General features: G+C 49.0%; 1 protein-coding gene across 1 annotated transcript in view; it reads right to left on the bottom strand.

Moving 5' to 3' along the window:
* Window positions 1-22251, bottom strand: part of Unkl (unk like zinc finger) — a 37513-nt gene extending 15262 nt beyond the window's left edge. Inside the window, exons 1-9 of the mRNA XM_010620785.3 lie at window positions 22064-22251; window positions 21376-21795; window positions 14691-14867; window positions 14104-14237; window positions 10301-10436; window positions 8956-9073; window positions 7777-7861; window positions 6858-6943; window positions 3817-3879 (exon numbers count right to left, since the gene is read on the bottom strand). Coding sequence (XP_010619087.1) covers window positions 3817-3879; window positions 6858-6943; window positions 7777-7861; window positions 8956-9073; window positions 10301-10436; window positions 14104-14237; window positions 14691-14867; window positions 21376-21795; window positions 22064-22251 — 1407 coding nt within the window. The remainder of the gene's footprint in view (window positions 1-3816; window positions 3880-6857; window positions 6944-7776; window positions 7862-8955; window positions 9074-10300; window positions 10437-14103; window positions 14238-14690; window positions 14868-21375; window positions 21796-22063) is intronic.
* Between the last annotated feature and the right edge of the window lie 71 nt (window positions 22252-22322).

Below are 22322 nucleotides of genomic sequence, written 5' to 3'. Positions count from 1 at the left end.
AGGCCCCCGTCAGGGACTCCTCCCTCAGGCAGGAAGCAATCATAGGGCCTCCCATAGGAATAGCCCTACAAAGGTGCCTGTGACCCCCACACCAGGGGGAACACAATTACCTAGATTAGAGGGCAAACACGTTTTCTGACAGCCAACTGCAGTAACAGACCGGATCACAGCTCATGGCTGGGATGCCCCCAGCAGTCTGGTCTCCTCTCAAACCCCTCCTTGAAAGTGAGCCCAGCCAAGGTCCACAGCCACAGAAATGAACCAAACCCACTCGTGTGGGCTCAGATCCACCCAGGACAGCTAGGACCTCATGTCCTACCAACTGAGAGGCTACCATCCTGGGTTATGATCATGTTCAAGGAGGCTCTGCGCCCCTCAACTTGCCATTTGGAATTTCAACCTTTTTGTGGTACTGGGGATCAAACTCTGGACCTTGTGCTTGTGAGGCAGGCACAGCACCACTGAGCTAAATCCCCGGATCCAGACATTTTCATTATGCATTCATCTACCAGTGGACACTAGAGTTGTTTGCATTTTAGTTGCGATGAATAATGCTGCTGTGAATGAGTCCTCACTTTCAATTCACTGTGTTTCGCTGTATTTTTTTTTTTTCTCCAGTAATGGGAATCAAACTCAGCACCTTGCACTTGTGAGGCACCATGGAGCTAATCCCCAGCCCTCTCGCATTCAACTCTTCTGGGGATAAATCCACAAGTGAAATTCCTGGCTCATACAGTGATCCTCTCTGTAACTACGAGGAACCTCCAGGGTCTTGTCAAGGGGCTGCACTATCTTACTCTCCCACCAGCAGTGCACACAAGTAAAAGTTTCTCCACATCCTCACCAGCACTTGTCACCAGCTGTCTTGAACTCACTACTGTGTGCTAAGGCTGGCCTTGAACTTGTGGCCACCCTCCAGTCTCAGTCGCCCAAGTTTTTTGTTTTGCTTTGTTTTTTGGCACCGGGGATCGAACTTGGGACCTTGCGCTTGTGAGAAGCCAGCGGAATCACTGAACTAAATCCCTGGCCCAGTGATTTTTGTTTGGTTTTTTTTTTTTTTTTGGTACCGGGGATCGAACTTAAGTTCTTGTACTTGCAAGGCAAGAGGTGAAACCACTGAGCTAAATCCCCGGCTACTTGTGTTTTTGTTTTTTGAGACAAGGTCTCATTATATAGTCCAGGCCGGCCTTGAACTAACTCTCAATTGCCCCTGCCTTGGCCTACCAAGGACTGAGATTTGATTTCAGGCACATGTCACCACTCCAGGTTTTCTACCACTCATCTTTAAAAGGTGCTTCAGAAGTTCTTAGTAGTAAACACAGGAGACCTCAGAGACACCGAGGACTTGATTCTAGACTACCACACTAAAGTGGGCGTCACCATATAAAGTGAGTCACATGAATTGTTTTTCCAATGGGCATAGAAGTTGTATTTGTATTATGCTATCACCTATTAAGGGTGCAGTATCTTTAAAATAATGTAAGTATCTTCCATTAAAAAATATTTGTTTGCTAAAAACTGTGAAGGGTCACCTGAGCTGTTGGAAAACGGCAGAAGATGGCAAAAGGCAGGGTGCCAGGGAGCTTCAATATGGGAAAGCAGAAGCCGCAGAAGCTCCTTAGTGAGATGCCCTTGCGCGGGGCAGCAAGAACATGAAGAAGAGGTGGAAAGCACAGAGTTAAATGCAAAGATCTCAGGCAGGGGAGGAGGTGAGTGTCTGTCCCCAGCTCACTGCTGGTAGGCCACACCTGTCCTCAGACCACCAGAAGCCTGCAAAGCACTCACTACTCTTTCGGGAGGGGAATAAAAAAAACACAAAAACCACCTTCCCTTGAGTGCTCAGGTTAATGGTGTCAAGAAAAAACCTGTTTCTCACAACAGGCAACTTAATTTGAACCAACACCTGGAAGTCAGTGGGAAGAAGTCTCCGGCCAGGGATGTGCAAAGCCCCTGCTGCACTTCTGAGGAGGGGAAATGGAACCTCAAGGCACAAGGACATATACTACAAATGGGAAACTCCTGCGGGGAGGGCACAACCCGCTGGGAGACCAAGCGAGACTCATGAGGGCAGACGTGGCTGAATGGTGTCCCCAAATCCATATGTAGGAGTCCTAGCCTGCAGGATCTAAGAATATGACCTTGTCTTTCAACAGTCTTTTTTTAAATAGAGTCTTTATAGACACAGTTAGGTCAAGATAAAGTCACTGGGGGGCTCTAATTCAATCAGGCTGGTGTCCCTTATAAGAGGTTAGGGCTGGGTGAGGTGGTGCATGCCTGTAATTCTGGCCCTCAGGAAGATGCTTTGGCCAGCCCGGACTACATAGTGAGACTGTCTCCAAAAAACAAAACAAAAAAAATAATAAATTTTAAAATAAAGAAGAGGTTAGGACACAGACACACAGAGGAATGACCATGTGAAGATACAGCAAGAAGACAGCGTTTGCGAGCCCTGGAGAGAGGTATGAGGAGAAACCAGCCCTCATCCCATCTTGATCTTGGACTTCTAACCCCCAGGACTATGAGAAATGGTCCATTATTTAAGTCATTCCCCTCAGTGGGGCTTTCCTGTAGCAGGTATAGCTAACTAATACATCAGCCTTAACAAGAACATCCTATACTTCCTCACATAATGTTCTGTATTTTCCAAGTTACAACACAAATATGTTTAAACAATAAAACAAAGTATTATAGACAGCTAAATTAATTACATATATTATATACAGTTAGGCAAGGCCTAACTAGAAAAAGCACAGAAAACAACCGCGGCCAGAGGCACATTCACTGAAAATCAGACTTCAAGAAAAAGAGGAACAGGGCTGGGGATTTAGCTCAGTAGTTACGCTGCCTGCCTCACAAGCGCAAGGACCTGAGTTCGATCCCCAGTACCAAAAAAAAAGAAAAGAAAAAGACGAACAACTACAACTACATCTACATAACAGCAGTGACTGATATTTTATATAGGTATCAATGGGGGACCAAAACCTCCCTAGCTCATTCCTGCTCAGAAAACCCTTGTTGGGTCCATCTGACTTGCTTCCCCATTTGATCCCCATTTTGCATGTTTTCTTTGGTACTGGGGATCGAACTCTGGACCTTGTACTTAACAAGGCTGGTGGCAGCACCACTCAGCTAAATCCCCAGCCCCATTTGATCCCCATAAGTGTTGCCTAAGTGACTATTTTTTTAAAATGACTATTCTTGTTGTAATCTTATTGGTTGTTTGTCCCACCTCATACCCATCTTGTGATTCTCCACTGGATCAACATTATCTAAGCGACTATACTTCTAGTTGTATCAGTTATCTACAGTTTTGTCCCACCTTATACCCACACCTTACCTTGTGGCTTCGCTCCATAAAAATCCCCTGAGAAGTGGGGTCCCCAGCCATCCACTCAGGACCCCTTCTGTCTCTCTCAGACAGAAGCTATCTTTCGCTCAATAAATTCTCTCTACTATTTACCTCCATTGTTCCTAGAATTCATTCTTCTATTTTAGAGAACATAAACTTGGCACGTTGGACATCTAGCAGGTTGGGAGTAACATTTCCCTTATCTCATATGCCCTATATCAAAAGGAAACATGGAAACAAAAGAACTTTTTTTTTCCAGTACCGGGGATCAAACTCAGGACCTCACACTTACCAGGATATCCTGAGTTTGATCCCTGGTACCAAAAAGAGAAAACAAAAGATAATTATCCAACAGACATCACCCACATGAGTCAAGAGTGAGCAGGAGCAACTGCGCAGGGAAGTCCGAACCAGGCACCATGCACGCAGCCAGAAAGGTCCCCAGAAGCCCGTCCACAGCACCTTACCTGTTTGCCATCGGGGTCACTGGCTTTCTGGCTGCCATCTGCAGGTGAGTCTCTTCGCTTTGCCTGAAACAGAAAATCCACTCATGCTAGGAAAAAGCAGGGAGGAAATGCCAATAGACATGGACCTAAGCTTTGCTCACAATTTAGAAAATACAAATTCTTCAAGGCATATGAAGCAGAAAAGACATTCAAATTTCATCTTCTCCGCCAGTTCTTGAGATCCATGTCATGTCTGTGTCTCTGACCACTGGGCACAAGACCCACACGCCCTGAATGCCCACGCTGGCCCACCCCAAGTGAGGCTCTATCCATGGTGAAGGCTCAGGTTGAAACTAAGGAGCACAGGCTGCAGGTCAGAGCACGCTATCCTCAGTGCAGCACACTGCATGGGGACGTCTGTGAGTCAAGGCAGGGGCAAACAGCACAGGCAGGGAAAGCTCCAGCTCTGCCCTGCTGCCCTGAGGCAGCATGCACCATCCTTTTGCGAAGGTGACCCTGGAAGGAAAGGGACTCCTCATCACTGGACGCTGACGCTGAGTCTGCATAACAAACCTTATTAAAATGATCCTTCTCTTCCAGTTTTCCAAAGTTTGTTGTCCTAGAGACCTAAACTCTTTCTCCTTGGTCTCCTCTGCTTCTTTTGTTTTGTTTTTTGAGATTGGGTCTTGCCGTGTAGTTCAGGCTGGCCTTAAATTCACTATGTAGCCCAGGCTGGCCTCTGCCTCCCAGGTGCTGGGAATACAGGCATACGCCACCATGCCAGGCAATTCTTCCTACTCTTAACCTCCCTTGTTCCTAGAATTCATTCTTTAATTTTAGAGAGCACAAACTTGGAAGTTCTATTTCCCCTGTATCACTGGAACTACAGGTATATGTCACCATGCCCAGCTTTTCCCCTTAGCTTCTCTCCTATGCTTTCCTATTAACTTACTGTTCTTTGTTAAAATGTCTGAGCCCCAGGTCTTTGGGCTTTCATTTTTCTTTCTATGAAGGTCCAATAGGCATATGCATGTATAAGCTTTTCCTTTTACTCCTTTCTTGCTTTCTTTTTGGTAAGATTGAACCGAGGGCCTCATGCATACTAGGCAAGCACTGTACCCGCGAGCTACATCCCCAGCAACATTTATGTTTTATTTTGAGACAGGGTCTTCCTAAAGCTGGCCTTAAACTTGCAATTCTCCTGCCTCAGCCTCTCAAGTAGCTAGAGTTACAGGCATGTGCTACCATGCCTGGTTCCAACAAAGGTTTTGGTCAGAGTTCAAGCCCCTCAAAACAAAACTAAACATAAGGACTGTCTCAGGCCTGAGGAGTCTTTGATTTTTACACCTGTTTTATGACAGGTGAATTTGCAGCAGTGGCTCAGACCACCCTGTCCTTCCTTTCTTCCTGGTTTGTAGGAGGGCCCAGAGGGATCACCAAGGAGCCCTGTCAGGAAAGCATAGATGTCCACGCTGGCACTAATCAGACAAAACAAGGCCTGATGGCTCCATCCTGCCCTTCTTTCTCACCTGATACAAGCTGCAGAACAACTCAACTTCTCCAGCCTGGGTCCTTCTTGCTTCCCCCACGGGATTTAGATAGAGGCCTCGAAATTCTCAGAATACCAGGCGAACACTGGGCAGGGTACATCCTGGCCCTCCCTGTTGTCCCCTCCTGCACCATGGGATGTTGGCAACCCTGTGCTGTTGCTGCACAGATACTTTCACCAACAGTGTCTCCATCCTCACTCGCCTTCCACCCCCTACCTAGGACTTCTGGGCCCCAGGAACAGGTACCATGTTCTCCATCACACACAGGTCTGGAGTCAGAGGTGGAGACTCAGAGCACAAGCAGTGGCCCTTGGTGCCATTACACTGTCTCCATTTTCAAGGGAAACTTCTAGTTTCAGACAGGGAGAGCTACACTGAGATCTTTTGTGTTCTTAGGGTCTGACGTTTTCTAAAGATCCTATAGGATCGGGCCGGGTGTGGTGGTGCACGCCTGTAATCCCAGCACTCAGGAGGCTGAGGCAGGAGGATCGCTGTGAGTTCGAGACCAGCCTGGGCTACATAGTGAGTTCCAGGTCAGTCTCAACTACACAGTGAGACCCTGTCTCCAAAAACAAAACAAAACAAAAAAAAAAAGATCCTATAGGATCAAAATCCAACCCCAACAGCCCCAGCAGTCCTGGCAGTCCTGGCAGTGCAGCTCAGCTTCCTGATCTTCTGGTTCTGCCTCAGGGAGGTCAGCTCAGCAACAAAGTCCTACTGCTGACCCAACAGAAGAGCCAAGAGTGCAGCGGGAGCCACTGAACTGCTCATTGTATTTCTGATTGGCTGATTGATTGACAGGCTCTAGCTATGTAGTTCCGGCTGGGCAGGAGCTCACTACATAGCCTTGGCTGCTCTTAAACTTGCTGTGATCCTCCTGTTTCAGCCTCCTGAAATTTCTGGGATTACAGGTGTGTGCTACCATGCCTACCACGCTCAGTGCAGACACCTTACATTCAGTCCCAAGTACAAAAAAATTTTTTTAAAGCCAGTATTAGTTTTTGCTCTGTTTTTGTAAACTGGCTGAAGTCCTATGCTATGGCTAGTCACCCCTGCAAGGCCCACTCCAGCACAGCACGTGGAGTCCTTCTAAGTAGCACAGCAAGAAGCAGGCTTGTCTGTCATCCTTTGTAACGCCCATTGGATAGATAACCCTTCTCCCAAAATTTGACAGGTTGGGATGACAAGGGCTGGGGAACCCACGCCAGATTATCCTGTTTGCTGATCACCTTCACCATTCCAGGGCCCTGAAAGCACCCACAGCAGACTCGGCAAAGATGAGCAGGGACAGAGCATCTGCATTTGCCAAGGCAAATGCTGCCCAACAGCCAGCATACCAGCAGCTTGCCCTGCTTCAGCTTAGGCAAGAATATGGCCAGGATTTTTCTAGATCCTTCTAGAAGGAACTGCCACCACCAGCTACACACTGCCTTCAACTACATCATCCAGACATCACATCCATCTCAGTCCCCAACAGTGACATCCACCCTCCTCCCCATGCTGTCCACTTACATTTCCAGGCTGGCTACTATGGGCCGAGGCGCTGCTGGCAGAGCTGAGATCGCGGCAGCCCCAGTCACTTGCTGTCCCAAGGGTCTCTGCCAAGAAAGGTGGGCAGCAGGCACTGAGGGACCACTGGTAAAATAACACACCTGGGGGCTTTGAAACCTCTGGAGCTAGGAACTGACAGCTGCACAGTCTCCTAACAACCACCCTTCTCCAGGGCCAGCAGAAGACAGCTAAGACTAAAGATCAGGGAGCCATGTGGGCCTGCACAGTCTTTAGAATCAAGTCTTAGTGCCTGAACTCTGAATGAGAATAGCAGCCCCTCCCACTCACAGAAAGTAAATTTTGAGTTTCCAACTACATTCAAAAAACCTGGATGGCAAACTCAGAAGCTGAGAGGAGCCCTCGGGATATGGGGAAAGGGGTCCCTGTGAAGGACCCTGTGGGCCTCTTCTCGAGAGACCATTGGGACCAGAGGCCCAAGGTTCTGAGCCTGGCAGTGCATGCATTCCAGAATCTCTAGTGCCCCTCGTCTCCACATGGATAGTACTATTTAGTCCCCAGTGGGATGGCAGGCCCAGTAGGTCCAGGAAAGCAGATACAATGCAAAAGCCAGATTCCCAGGAGGAGATGGTCCAGCCAGATATGTTGGGAGGCAGGCCCTGGTCTTGGGGCCCCAGAAGACTTTGGAGTCAAGGGTCCCTCTGAAGTCTGTATGCCCAGGCCTGAGGAAGGAGCAGAAGCCTAGAGAGCCTAGCCTCTCACCCTGGAAGCCTAAATGAGCACTCTCTCATCCTTAGGACCTTCGTGCGAGCTCCCACTCACTTTCTCCATCCCTCTCCAGACAACCCGAGCCAGAATCTGTAGTCACTGAAGGCAACAGTGTCCAAATGGCACCTGAGATCAGCCAACAGGGTTTACTCACTTTCAACATGTGCGAAGGCACAGAAAGGACCCCGAGGGCAGTAGCCAGTTTGGCGTATGTCATTGCATTTTGTAGATTTGTAGATCTAGGAAGTAAAAATAAAATATCAAACCTGGGTTTCTACAAGACCAAGCTGGGGCCTGGGATTTAGCTCAGTGGCTCCGCCACCTGCCTCTCAAGCGCAAGGACCCAAGTTTGATACTCGGTACCAAAAAAAAATAAAGAAACAGGGTCAATTGACTAGATTCAAACCTCCAAAACCGTCTAAACCCATCTTTTCTTTTTAATGAAGGAAGCTTGACCAACACACTGCTCCTCCACCGTGTGCCATTGGTCCTGAAATCTCTCTTCTCTACAGAATTTGTTGGCCAGCCAGGGAGCAATCAGGGGTGATGAGGCTGAACCTATATTACTGTCTGTCAAATCACAGGCAAAGTCACTCCCCCACTTTACACCTTCTCAGAAAGGGCAACTAAGTCAGTGTCAGGTATATAGCGGGTGCTCAAGAAATGTGTGTTAAGTGTACACGTGCATCTATTCCATGACCAGCTGTGCTGCCATGTCACTCAGGGTGAGAGACATTCATCGCCCAGGATCCCCATCCCCACCTCCTCTGCAGCCTTGGGAGCCCTGCAGGGAGCCCCACACATCCACATTTCAAAAGCAAACAACTCAGCAAGCAGGCCAGATGGACTTTCCTGAGGACAAACAGCCCCCGCCCACCTCCTGAGGAGCCTTCAAGCCCAGAACATCCCGCCCAGAGATGATCTCTGGGATGAAGGCGAGGAGTGGCCAGACAGCTTATCTTGCCACAGTAACTGGTAAGGCGATGGGCCACAAGATGGTGCTGGACCTCTGTAGGTGCTGGAGATAGCCATCAGGTAGTGCGCCAGCCTGGAAGACCACACCCAATAAAAGCCCTGGACACCAAGGCTGGGCGAACATTCCTGCTGGCAACACGCCCTGTGCTCTGGTGTGTCACTTGAGAGAAGCAGATGCTTTCCTCCACTCCAGCGGAGAGCCGCCCGTGCCTCCTCCCTGGCCAACTCTGACCTGCTCCCAGTGCGAATTAAGGCCTGAGTCCCGGGACCCCTTCCAGTAAGTCGGTGAGCCGAGGGTGGCCTTAGGAACCTCAGAAACTACAGAGTTGTCACCTGGCCAGCCCCACCCAGTGCCTACCTCAGGATGGAACTGCTGCTCCGTGCGGGAATGACAGTACTGACAGGTGTCCCCACTGTCACACCTCGAAGGCTCACCCCACTCATCACCGTGCTTCACGCTTGGGCAGGGGGTGGATCTGGGGACAAGAAGAGTCACCAGGGGACGCTCAAGGACACATCCTCTGTGTACCCCGGGCTTTCTAAATGTGGCCAAAGCACCTCTGACATGACCAGTTCCCTCCTAAGGGGGACAGAGGAGAGCAGAGGGTATACCCAAGCAGAGCCAGCACGGCGGGAAAAGTCCTGGGTCCCCTATTCACAGAGCTTCACAGGCCTGAGTCAGAGCCACCCAAAGTGACAACAGCAAGCACCAAGATCTGGGCAGGTACCAAGGGCTCTATCCCAGATACTGTCGCAAAGTATAGAACCTGAGACTTGATCCCACAATTCAAAAATCTTAACTGAATCTTCTGAGTCACCAAAATCTTCATTCTTCATGTACTCTGACAGATTCACTGTTATTTAGATTTATAGGAAAAATTCTCACCTATGAGACCTTTTTCAAAAACATAATTTTCCATTCCTTCCCTAAACAGGCTCCTCAGAAGGACCGGCAATGGTTAGGGCCACATCTCCCCAACTCTGCCTCCAAGTGCAGACTTAAAGCCAAAAGAGAAGAGCAGCTGGTCAGAGGAGGAGAAACCGGCTTTGGAAAAAAACAGGACCACACAGTGCACAAGTCCTAGGGGGGTCTAAACCCAGACCAGGCCTCAACCTCAAGAACCCTACACCCTGGCTACCAGCCATTCCAAGAAAGCCAGAGGTACCCCAACTGTGGGAGAAAGAGAAATGGCTGGATAGCCTTTAAGTTGGGAATCATTATCATTGTGCCTGGGGTACCAAGAGAAGCACACAGTAGCCAGAGCAGTCTCAGGGGACCCCCAACCATGGTCCCCACTGCTTGATAGAGGGCTCCGAACTAAAGGACATGTTGGAGCCACTGTGTAAGAGCCTGGGGAGTAAGAGGTCTAAGCCTCACCACTGATACCCATCTGTCCCTGAGAAAAATGTCTGGGTCTTCATCTTGCCTCCAAAAAGCTCTGTCTTTAGAACAGGGTGACAGTGTCTACATCAAGGCCTCACTGTGAGAAACCCAGGAGTGGGTAGCACCGGGAAAATAGGCTTGGAAAAGCACCCTACCCCTCAACACATGTGCACAGGTCACAGTAGGGACTTGGAGGCACAACCATACACCCCAAATCTGACCAAAGTGGAGGGAGACACAGTCCTGGAAGTAGCAAGACCACAATACACAGTGAACGCGAACCAAGGGGAACTGTCCCACATCCCAGGTCCCAGCTCACCTGTATGAGAATTTCCTGGGGTCCCGCCGGCGGTCCCTGCCATTGTGGTAGTGTGGGCATGCGTAGCCCTGGCGGCACAGGCGTGGAGGCTTTGGGCATGGCTCTGTCTTGTAGCTGCCCAGCACAAAGTTGGTGTCTGAAAAACAGGTTCACAGACACTGATCATAAAATGCACACTATACAGAGATCAAAAGCCTGTTTGTCGACCCACAGAGGAGTATGTAAATCAAAATGGTCCACCAAAATGGTCAACCCACAGCTGTGGGTTGGAGGTGACGACTGCTACCATGTGGATGAACCCCTGAAACACCAACATGCAGTGGAAAAAGCCACTCCATAAGGAGACACGTGACAGAGAAACCCAGACAGAAAAACGGAGCCAAGGTAACAGGGGCTGAAGGACAGGATCTCCTTTCCGAATGATAAAGATATTCAAGCTAGACAGAAATCATCACAGAACAACTCTGCAAATATATTAAAACCCACTGAATAGCTAGATCCATCCCTGCATATCTATAATCTCAGCAGTGAGGGAACCTGAGGCAGGAGGATCAAAACTCCATGTCGTGCCTACGCATCTTAAGAAATTAAATGAAACCTTAATGAAAAGGGCTTAATGTAGCTCAGTGGTAAAGTACCCTGGATTCGACATCCATACCACAAAGTAAATAAATACCCACTAAAGTACATATTTGGGGGGTACTAGGGATTGAACTACGGTCCTTGTGCTTTTGAAGCAGGTGGTGGAACCACTGAGCTAAATCCCTGGACCCTAAAGTGTGTACTTTTATTTTTTTTTATTTATTTTTGGGGTGGTACCAGGGATTGAACTTGGGCACTTGTGAGGCAGGCAGCGGAACCACTGAGCTAAATCCCCGATCTCTAAAGTGTGTATTTTTTTTTTTCAGCTTTAATTGAGTTTATTGGTACATTTTAGGGATACAGTACAGTTACATTCATTGTTGGGATCTTGTACCTCTACATGACAAGTCTTGGTTCTCATTTTTTCCCCTTACCCCTACCCTCCCTTCACCCCCACATCTACAGACACTTTATTTCCATCTTTTCATTATCTCACATTTTTTTCTTTTCCCTTATTACCCTTCCCCTACCCATCCCACCTTCCCTACACCTTTAGCTCCTTTCTTCCCATTTCTAAATGTCAGTAATCTTATTAGGATCTTATGTATTATTGCAGATTATTCACACCAGGGAAACTATTCGGTATTTACGCATGTTTGACTTATTTATTTCACTTAGGAGTATATCTTCAATCTAAAGTGTGTATTTTTAAATGGCTGTCTTTAACTCTAACATAAAATAATGACAGGCCATGCAGATACCCTGACTGTAGTAATGTCCCACTCCATGGCATGATGCCAGTGATGTGGGGTCTGGGGACTAAATCCAAGAACTTCATGGTTGTCTGCATTCCCTTTTTTTTTTTTTTGAGACAAGGTCTTGCCAAGTTGTCTAGGTTGGCCTTGAATTTGCAATCCTCCTGCCTCAGCCTCCTGAGTAGCTGGAATTAGTCATGTACTACTGCACCCAGAATAACACCTACTTAAAAAAAAAAAACGGCAGGGATCATTTCAAAGCAGTCAGATGGGAGAAGATTCCTAAAAGCCTCATCCTTCCTTTCTTTCCTCCTGCTCAGCTGATCTCTCCCAGTGGCACTGAGCACTCAAAACAGTGGCATAAGGACTGCCTCCTCCCCTGGCACTGGACTGGGCACTTGTCTGGAGGTGGAGGCTGACACTAGAACACAAGAATGCTGAAGCCAACGGCACCGAACGTGGGTGGCACAAAGCTGCCACCCCACATCCTGACCCAAGAGCTCAAAGTCCGTGTCCACCTCCCTGGCCTGGAGACAGGCTTGTGCAGGTTCCCATTTGGGACTTGGAGATGGGGGTCCCTGGCAGGCAGTGTCCGTAACTCTTGCCCAAAAGCTACAGTGTAACAGAGGCTACAGCTTATCAGCACTGCCTGGCACTGAGGCCGGAAAGAGGGTCAGCCTGAATTTCAAGGTGGCGGGGGTCTTGAGTAAAGGCCTAGGGGAGTGAAAAGTAGGGTAGCCAGGAAAGAGGTGAAAGTGGGAGAGGAATGAGGAAAAACTTCAGTCATGTTTATTAACCCATCCTTGGACCACAGACTTCGGACACTTCACTCTGGTGAGGGAAGAAAACCATACATAGGAAGAGAACCCACTGCCACCAAGACACCTATGGTTTAAAGCATTGTTTAACCTGTGAAAAAGCTGGAGGGGACACAGCATGATTTAGAATTTTTCTTAAAACCTTGCTGCCCACATCGTGTGTGGGACAGGCAATGTGCAGACAGGCACAGGCAGGAGGTTCAGGGCTGGGGGTGTGGGACCGCAACCATTCCTGGTATGAGTTTTCCATCTGGGTAATGAGAATATTCCAGAACTAGACAGAGGGGGCAGTTCCACAGCACTGTAAATGCATTAAATGCCACTGAATGGCTCACTTTAAAGTGGTAAATTGGGTGTTATTTTACCACCATTAAAGAAGAAAAAGGGCCAGGGATTTAGCTTAGTGGTGCCGCCACCTGCCTCACAAGCACAAGGTCCTCAGCTTGATCCTTGGTATATAAAAAAAAAAAAAAAAAAAAAAAAAGAAAAGAAAAGAAAGAGCCAGGCATGGTGGTTCATACTTATAATCTCAGCATTCAGGAGGCTGAGACAGGAGGATTACCAAGGGTTCAAGGCCAGCCTGAGCTATATAGTGAGTGCAAGACCAGCCTGAACCACATAGCGAGACCCTGTGTCAAAGAAAGAAAGAGAGAAAGAGAGAGAGAGAGAGAGAGAGAGAGAGAGAAAGAGAAAGACAGACAGGTAGACAGAGACAGATGGCGGGGGCTGCTGCTGGTCATATGACATACACCTACAGTCACAGCTACCTGGGAGGCTAAGACAGAAGATCAATAATTTGACACCAGCCTGGCCAATTTACTGAGACCCTACCTCAAAATAAACAGTGGGGATGTAGATCAGTGGTAGAGTGCTTGCAAAGCATGTGCAAGAGCCGGATTCAAAAACACAAAGACAGGCCAGGGATTTAGCACAGTGGTGCTGCCGCCTGCCATACAAGCATAAGATCCTGAGTTCAATCCCTGTACCAAAAACAAACAAACAAACAACAAAGAAAAAAAAAACTCTTTGCTGCTCATAACCACCATATGTGGCACCTGCCAGGGTTAAGCTCAGGCTTAAGGACCCCCTTCTAGGCAAGATCCAGAGATCCAAAAGCTGCTGACATACGCACCATGTAGAGAGCCCCAGAGCTAGAGTAAGACAGAACCTTCTGACATGAAGGGGCAGGTACCCATAGTGAACACCAGCCAGCACTGGAAGAGGATATCTAGACGCTGCTGTAAGCCAGATATGCACCCCCAGCCCAGAGGGCAGTCAAAGCTGACCTCAATGAGACACTGGAGCAAACCGGTATAAGTCACCTGAGCTTGCTGGGTGTGATGGTGCACACTTGAAATCCCAGCATTTGGGAGGCAGAAAGATCACCACAAATTCGAGGCTAGCCTGGACTACATAGTGAAACCCTGCCTCAAAAAAAATGTTTAAAAAGGACATATGGGCTCAAATCCTAGTTGGCTACCTGATACCCCAGGAGCCAGGTTTAATACTGGGCTGAGAAGCTTCAGTTTCCCCATCTGATCTGCGTCATGCTAAGGACAGAAATGACCCCAGCAGCGCTCGTGTGAAAGGCGACAACTCTGTCATGTACCATGACTCCCTCCGGCCTCAGGGAAAGCAGAGGGCTTACCTTGCCACCTGGGGTCCTCACCCAGGATCTTCTCGATCATGGCCTGGCTGGCCAAGACCCCAGGCTGCAGATCAGGCACACCATCCCCACCACCAAGCTGGCCATTCTGCAAGGCTTCCTGGGCCTGCAGCTCCCTGAGACCAAGAGCACAGCATTAGCTCCACAGGGTCCCAAGCCTTCTGGAGGTAAGAAGTCATTGGGACCTGGGGGTCCAGAACCACTTGGCTGGGTCAGTTAATAGAGTGCACTACCTGGTGGGTTCGAGGTAGGGTCTCCACAGCAATGGGCACAGCCCTGGCATGAAACGATAATCCCAACCCAAGTCCCAGCGATGCAAGAGTTGAGTTTTGCTTAGGAAGGATTCACATTGCTGTATCAGTGGGTGGATACCGGGTTCATCGGCCTTTAAGGGATCGCTCTATTACCTCATTGTGAGTGCCCATAGGACAGGACACGGGAAGGAAACAATTAGGACAGATGAGCAGTTTCCTCATTAGAAATAAAGCTGGGATTCAAAGAAAGAGAGGCTTTGGACCAGTGGAAGCACGAGGGAGGAGAGCCGGTCCCCATGCAGACACCCTCCTCACCTAATGTCACAAACAGGCGGCCGCAGGTCCAGGGGGCCATGTGCAAAGGCGCAGTGCAGCCCATTCTTCACACAGTGGCCCCGCCCGTCTGTCTCATGGATGCACGTGCCTGTCTTGTAGTAGCGCAGATGATACTTGCGCTCCGTGTCTCCAGTCGTTCGGTGCAGGTAGGGACACCTGGGAAGCAGAGGGACAAACACGCTCCACCTGGTTCTTGGGCACCTGAGGTTCCCTCCAAGATTCACCTGTGTACCCTGAGCACCTGGGGGGGGGCAGATGATTCTACTTCACACTGACTCAGTCTGACCGGCAGGATGAATGTTAATAAAGGAGCACCATCTCCTTATTTGGGACCTGCCCCAAGGACTGAGACCACACTGAACCCATCAGTTATACATAACAGAAAAGCACACAACTCTCCATGAAATCATCCTTCCTGGTTTGCCGAGGAAAATTTTTAAACTCATGTCTGTGTTGCATGCAGCCTGTGTTGTTTTCCTGACAAGACATTACTAGAGAAGGGGTTGTGGCCTCTCCATCCAGCATCCTGGTGCTTTTCACGTGTGGGGAGAGACAGGCTTGGACATACTAGGGAAGGAACATGGAAAAGAAGGACCGGAAGGCAGGTGGCACAGACGGGGCACCACCACAGCACACCACAGACCCAGGGCCATGTGCTCCCAGGGTGAGAACAGCAATAGAGATGATGTGGAAGGTTCCAGCATTCCTGGGGCATGGAGACTGAGGTGCTTCTGGGTGGCATCAAAAACCCAGACGCGGTCGCAGGCGTATGCAAAAGACTCCAGGCTGGTGACAGTTACCTTGAAAAGCCCAAATGGCAAGGCAGAGAAAGGGGCAAATTCTCAAAGCTAGGGACAGCCCGCTTTTACTGGTCGGTCCTCCTTCTGTGTCTCTCAGACAGAAACTATCTTTCTCAATAAACTGTCCTACTCCAAAAAAAAAAAAAAAAAACCCTCAAGGGTTGGGGATTTAGCTCAGTGGTTCCGCTGCCTGCCTCACAAGCACAAGGATCTGCGTTCAATCCCCAGTACCAAAAAAAAAATCTCAAATCTAAAGACATGGAGCTACTACCCTTCGAGCTTGGCCTCCTGACCCCCTTGCCATGGGCAGGGGCTGTGGCCCTGTTTCTGAGCACTTGCTAGGGTGGCCAGGCTCACAAAAAAACTCAGCACTTAGTCTAGACCCCCATCCTGTAAGATGGGGAGACAGAGACTGAGTTCAGAGAACAGTGCAGTATTTGGAACTAATAAGTGTTACCTTCTTGGCCACTAAAAACCCACTTTTTTTTTTTTTTTTTTGGTACTGGGGATCGAACCCAGGACCTTGTGCTTGCAAGGCAGGCAGTGGAACCACTGAGCTAAATCTCCGGCCCCCAATCTTAATTTTTAAAAAGTGTGTCTCTCTATGTAGTTCCCACTGTCCTCAAACTCACTACATAGTCTAAGCTGGCCTTGAACTGGCAGCCATCCTCCTCCTGGGTGCTGGAAATACAGGTGTATGCCATCCTGCCTGGCCCCTTTTTTTTTGAGACAAGGTCTAAGTCCCTATGTTGCTCAGACTTGAGACCCTTTTGCCAGAGTACCCTCCAAAAAAATTTTTTTTAAACGTAGGGTCTCGCTAAGTCACTAAGTTGCCCAGGCCAGGCTCAAACTTGTGATCCTCTGGCATATGTCTCCCAGTGGACAGGCCCTCTTAAATGCCACTCCACTGGTGGGGCTTTGCCTTGCTCAGCCTTGACCTTGGCTTACAAACCACAGCTCAGTCACCCTGCAGAGAGCGGAGTACTCACCCTACCTCAGTCCCTGTACCTATTCACATGAAGTACTGCAAAAGGTCTCTTCGTGGAGATAGCAGATGCCAGATGTGTATGATGCAAGTCACACCACAAGGCTTTCTTAGAAATGAAAACCCAGAAAGGAAGTTCAGTCTCTCAGAACCACAGCCCACCTGACAAGGGGCTGCACAATGCCCAAGCAGGGAGCTGGAAGGGCTCCACAGGGCAAGTAGGAAGAGGAGGTGTGCCCTTCACCACGAGGAATCCTAAAAAACAAGGAAAACCTACATGACAGCTGGGGACATTACGCTGCATTAGTGGGGTGAGCCCATTTCTTACTTAACAACAAAGATAAAGGGCCCGGGATTTAGCTCGGTGGTGGTGGCACCGTGCCTGACTCGAAACAGCAAGGTCCTGAGTTTGATCCCCAGTACTACCAAAAAACAAGCAAAAAAAAAACAACAAAAAGCCAGCAAGGCTGGTCTGGAGGGACACACCCCTAAGGGGCAGCGCCTTCCGACTGGAGGGTTTAGCAAGGATGGTTACTTTGTGTACTGCAGAGTTGTGGCTATTAGAATTTTCCCAATAACCCAGAAACCTCCGCAAAAGGGTGAATTTTTCTTTCAAGTCGGAGAAACAGCACGCGGGCAGGCGAGGCACCGACCACCCGCTGCCAGGAACTACCAAGATTTAGGCTGGCGCCTAGGGGTCTGGTTCCCACTGTGGGGGAGGGGGTCGGGCACACGTGACTCCTGGAGGCCAACCACGGCCCGGCTGGGGAAGGGGCGTGTCCACCAGAACAAAAGCATTTCACCAGGGAGGAACCGAGGGGGCAGAGAGGACGAGCTCCCGCAGGAGAGGATGAGTGGACACTCAAGAAAGGGGGCAGTGGTGGGTTGATGGGTTGCCCATGAAGGTCAAGTGGAACACTTGGGACACCATGGGAGGGATAAAAGCTAGGGGGTGGAAGAGGGTGACCAACGAGGAAAGGGAGAGCCACAGGAGGGGGATGGCAGCAGGTGTGCCCATCAAGAGGTAAAAGCCCTGGGGTCAACCTTCCCTGGGTCCCCACTGTACCCCAACAACAAGGCTGGATGGTGTTTTGCAACAATGGTTGAGTCTTTGCTCTTTGATACATACTTATTTTAAAATAAAAGGGCAGAGCCCGGCCAGGTGACAGATGCCTGTAAACCCAGGACTCAGGGAGGCTGAGGCGGAGGGGACTGCAAGTTCAAATTCTGCCTGAACAACCTGGCAACACCCTGTCTCAAAATGGGGGATATAAGTACTGTACACCAATAATAGTAATGATGACAATAATAGGTCGGTAGTGCATATGCCCAAATTAGAAGTTTCAAGAACTAGGAAACTGATAGTATCTATTTACAATTTCCATGACAACCAGGCATGACCCAGAGTATGTCTCAGTAGGGCACACTCTGGATATTCTGTTTGCACTGATGGGAAAGTCCCTCTTCCAGGAAAGGCGCAGAAATAGCCAAGAGAGATTCCTGGGGAGGCAGCCCGTCAAATATTTCCTGAAGGTCTGAATCAAGCCTTTTCATGTGCTCAATAAGAGTTACAAACAAAATCTTTAAAAAGACCATATGTGATTCTTTTTTACAAGTTACAGATGTACACAGGATGCAATCAAATAGAAAACATCAAAAAAGCATCCTAGTCCTGCTTGTTGCTCAATGATAAGCTGCAAGTCATGTAAGCTGCATGTTAATATGTGTAATAATTGCACATTATGTAATTAATTCTTCAGCATAGCTAAAGATGACTACCTACAGGTAGGTGTTAACTGCAGCACTTTCCACCCAGGTAATATCTGGAAACCACCTGATGCACAGCAATGGGCTGAACCAGTACCAGGACATCCAAGCTCTGGAATCCAAAACACCTGAAGAGCTGGGCATGCTGATGCAAAGCTACAGTCCCAGCTATCAGGAAGGCTTAAGTGGGAGGATGGCTTAAAAGCCTAGGAGTCAAGACCAGCCTGGGCAACATAGTAAGACCTTGTCTCAAGAAAAGAAAGCGGGGGAAAATTGCTGCTGGGCTTGATGGCACACACCTGTAATCTCATGTAATCTCACAGCTTAAAGAGAAGCTGAGGGAGGAGAATCCAGAGTTTGAGGCCAACCAACCTGGGCTACACAGTGAGACCTTGTCTCAAAAACAAAACAAACAAGCAAAACACAGAAACAGGCACAGTGATGCCTATCTGTAACCCCAGCATTTTTGGAAGCTGAAGATCAATCACAAATTCAAGCTCAACCTGAGCAATTTAACAATTTAATAAGACTTTGTTTCAAATTTTTAAAAAATGGGGGACAGCTGGGGATGTAGCTCAGCGTGAAGGCCATTAATTCAATCCCCAGTACTAAACAAAAAAAAAAAAAAGAGAGAGAGAGAAAAGAAACAAAGAAGAGCCAGGCATGGTGGCACAGGCCTGTAATCCCAGCCCTTGGGAGGCTGAGGCAGGAGGATCACAAAGAGCTCCAGGCCAGCCTGGGCTACACAGTGAATTCAAGGGCAGTCTTAACTGTACATAGCTAGACCCTGTCTAAAACTAAACAAACAGAGAGAGAGAAACTTTCTGTATTATAAATTTCACCAGAGAATATACTTCCAAGTAGGCCTCATGCTGGCCTTGGATGGGGTCAGACAAGCAAGGTTCTGGTCTTCGTACTCCCATGGATTCCTATTCCAGGCTCAGGCAGCAGTAGTCTCAAGATGACCAAGAGACCACAGGAAGTTGGGGACTGTGACCAGGTCTCAGCTAGACAGTCACTTGTCTTTAAAGAAGTGCTTTAAGGAAGCAGTAGCTCAAGCTAAGTATGGTGGCACGCATCTGTAATCCCAGCACTCGAGGATAAGGCAGGACTGCCATGAGTTCAAGGCCAATTTGGGCTACATAATGAGTTCAAGGCCCACCTGAACTACATAATGAGACCCTATCTCAAAACACACACACACACACAAACATGGAGAGAATAGGTCAAAAAGCAAATTAAAAAGCACAGTTTTTTTTGTTGTTTTTTGGTACCGGGGATCGAACTCAGGACTTTGCACTTGAAAGGTAGGCAGTGACACCACTGAGCTAAATCCCTGGCCAAGCCCAGTTCCAGCAGAATACCATCTTAACCAAAATGGAGCTAGCTACTTTTTTGGGGGGAGGGGAGCATTGGGGTTTAAACCCAGGCCCTCATGCTGAGTGACATCATCAATCCTCTTTTTTTTTTTTAATTTAAAAATAAAGTCTTGCTGAGCTGGGGATGTAGCTCAGTGGCACTGTGCCCTGCCTGGCAAGCACAAGGTCCTGAGTTCGATCCCTGGTTCCACCAAAAAGTGGGGTGTGTGTATGTGCTAAATCACTAAATTGCCAAGGGGAGACCTGAACACATCACCAGAATCCTCCTGCCTCTCACAGTGCTAGATTACAAGAGTGTACCACCATGCCTGAATTGGTTACGTTATTTTTGAGTTTAGTCTTCAATGTGTTGACAGCAACTATATAACCACTGGTGTCCATTAAAACCTTGCCAGCCAGTTGTTAGAATAACCATCCATCAAAAGTCTACTCCCTGGGCCAGGGATTTAGCTCAGTGGTTCTGTCACCTGCCTCACACCAGCAAGGACCAGAGGTCAATCCCTGGTACCAAAAAAAAAAGTCTACTCTGGTATTTTTTTTAGAACAGAAAACAGACTGTATGCTGGGTTTTCAAGTGCAACAGGGTGACAGAATGTCTTCAAAAGGGAGAGTACTGAAGCCAAACATGGTGGCAAACACCTGTACTCCCAGCTACTGAGACAAAATCGAGTGCAAGTTCAAAGCCAGTCTTTGTTGCCTTAAAATGAAAAATAAAACAGGCTGGCAATGGAGCTCAGGTTTAATCACCAGTGCTGTTAAAAAAAAAAAAAATGGGCGAGCACTAAAACATGAGATCCTTTCTAAGAGTGACTGCCACCTCACTTCTATGTAAGATTGAGCCACCTGTCCCCTTCTCAAACAGCCCACAGGAAGAAGGTAAACCATCCTGACAGCATGTTCCACCATTCTGTGGATACAGTCTGACTTCGATTTTCCATGTTTATACTTCAAAATAAAGACATCTGTTGATAACACCATTAAGAAACTTGTTAAAAAAAAAACTTGATTTCTTAAACTTTGAAAGTGTTACGTAAATGAGTCCGCAAATAAGATAACTTTCCTATCGATTTTCTTAAAAATTAAAATACAAGGGCCGGGGATTTAGCTCAGTGGTTCTGCTGTCTGCCTTGCAAGCACAAGCTCCCGAGTTCAATCCCTGGTACCAAAAACAAACAAACAAAATTAAAACACAAAAACAGCAAGAAAAGAAATACTACAGACCACTTCTATAGTATGAGCACATGTTCTGACCACTGCAAACCAGTCCTAAACCTCAGAGCCAGATCTCCTAAGGGGAGTTCTAAGGAAGGAAACTTGGAGGACTGGGTGGAAACTGAGTGGGAATTGAAGTCAAATCGGCTTTAATTATATAAGAGTTATTCCTACAACACACACGTCCCTCCCAAATTAGCCTGTGCTGGGTGTAGTGGCACGTGCCTGTAATCCCAGCACTGAAGATGCTTAGGTAGAAGAATTGCTGGGAATTGTAGGGCTACATACAGTAGTGAGTGCAAGGCCGGCCTGAACTACACACTGAGACCCGGTCTCAAAAAACTAAATCCAAAAAATAAAACCCAAACTGGCCTAAAAATGGGTAAGTGACTCCCCCATCACTGGAGAAGGAATTGTAAATACATTCCTTCCAGAGATGCCAGATAAGCCCCTGGCAACTAAGGGTCAAGACCCCATTCAGCGAGAGGCACCCTCCGGTGGCCCACAGGAGCCCCACTTACTCGTCACCGTCGGGACACAGGCCGGTGGCCTCGTCGTACTTGGAGCAGTACACGTCGGGGCTGTAGTTGAAGGTGCCATCGCGCCTGCGGAGCGGTCTGCGGCGGCGCTGGTTTAGGAAATGCCAATGGAAACAGGTAAATGGCCTGTGCTGGCTGCACTTGTGCTGCACAAACAGGGGGCACTGCTCTGTCCTAAACTCCTTTAGATACCTAAAACGACAAACAGCGTTGCGGGTCGCCTCCGCCGTCGGGCGGCCCCGAGACTCGTGGGCTGGGCAGGGTCCCCAGGCGCGACACCACCCTCTTGGAGCCCAGGTAACCCCAGACGGCCACAACCACCCCCAGTCCGACTCGTTCCCCGGAAGCCAGTCACGGTCTCCTACCCCAGGCGCGACCCGCCAAACCCCAGACACGATTCCCCTACCCGGAGAGCGACCCCTCAGCCCCCAGATGCCACCCCCCTACTCCAGGCTCAACTTCCCAGTCCATAGACGCGGTTCCCCGATCACAGATGGAGCCCTCCATCCAGGCACAACGCGCCCCACTCAAAAGCCCAGATGACTCCAGGGGCCGAACCCACTGGGGCGCGTTCTCCAGACCCTAGGCACTGTTTCCGAGCCCTAGGTGCGACCTTCCAGACTCCAGGCACAGCCCCTTGACACCAGGCGCGACCCCCCCCATTCCAGACGAACCCCAGGCGCAGCCCCCATCCCCAATGCGGGCGCGACCCCCAATATCAGGCGCGGCCTTGCGTTCCAGGAGCGAAAACGCCAGCCCTGGAGCCACCCCAAACTCTGGGCGCCGCCTCCTGCTTTCTGGCGGCGGCAGCCTGAGTCGCAGGATCGCACGCCTATCCCGAGACCAGGTGCTGCCCATAGCCCCACACCCAGGGCCCGCTTCCCAATCCCAGCCAGAAGCGTGCCGAATCGCGCGCCCAGGCGCGCCCC

The sequence above is a fragment of the Fukomys damarensis genome, unplaced genomic scaffold (assembly GCF_012274545.1).
Source record: "Fukomys damarensis isolate Sample0158 unplaced genomic scaffold, DMR_v1.0_HiC HiC_scaffold_34, whole genome shotgun sequence".
Lineage (NCBI taxonomy): Eukaryota > Metazoa > Chordata > Mammalia > Rodentia > Bathyergidae > Fukomys > Fukomys damarensis.
Note: the sequence above shows the minus strand (reverse complement) of the source record. Positions and strands in the feature narration are given on the sequence as shown.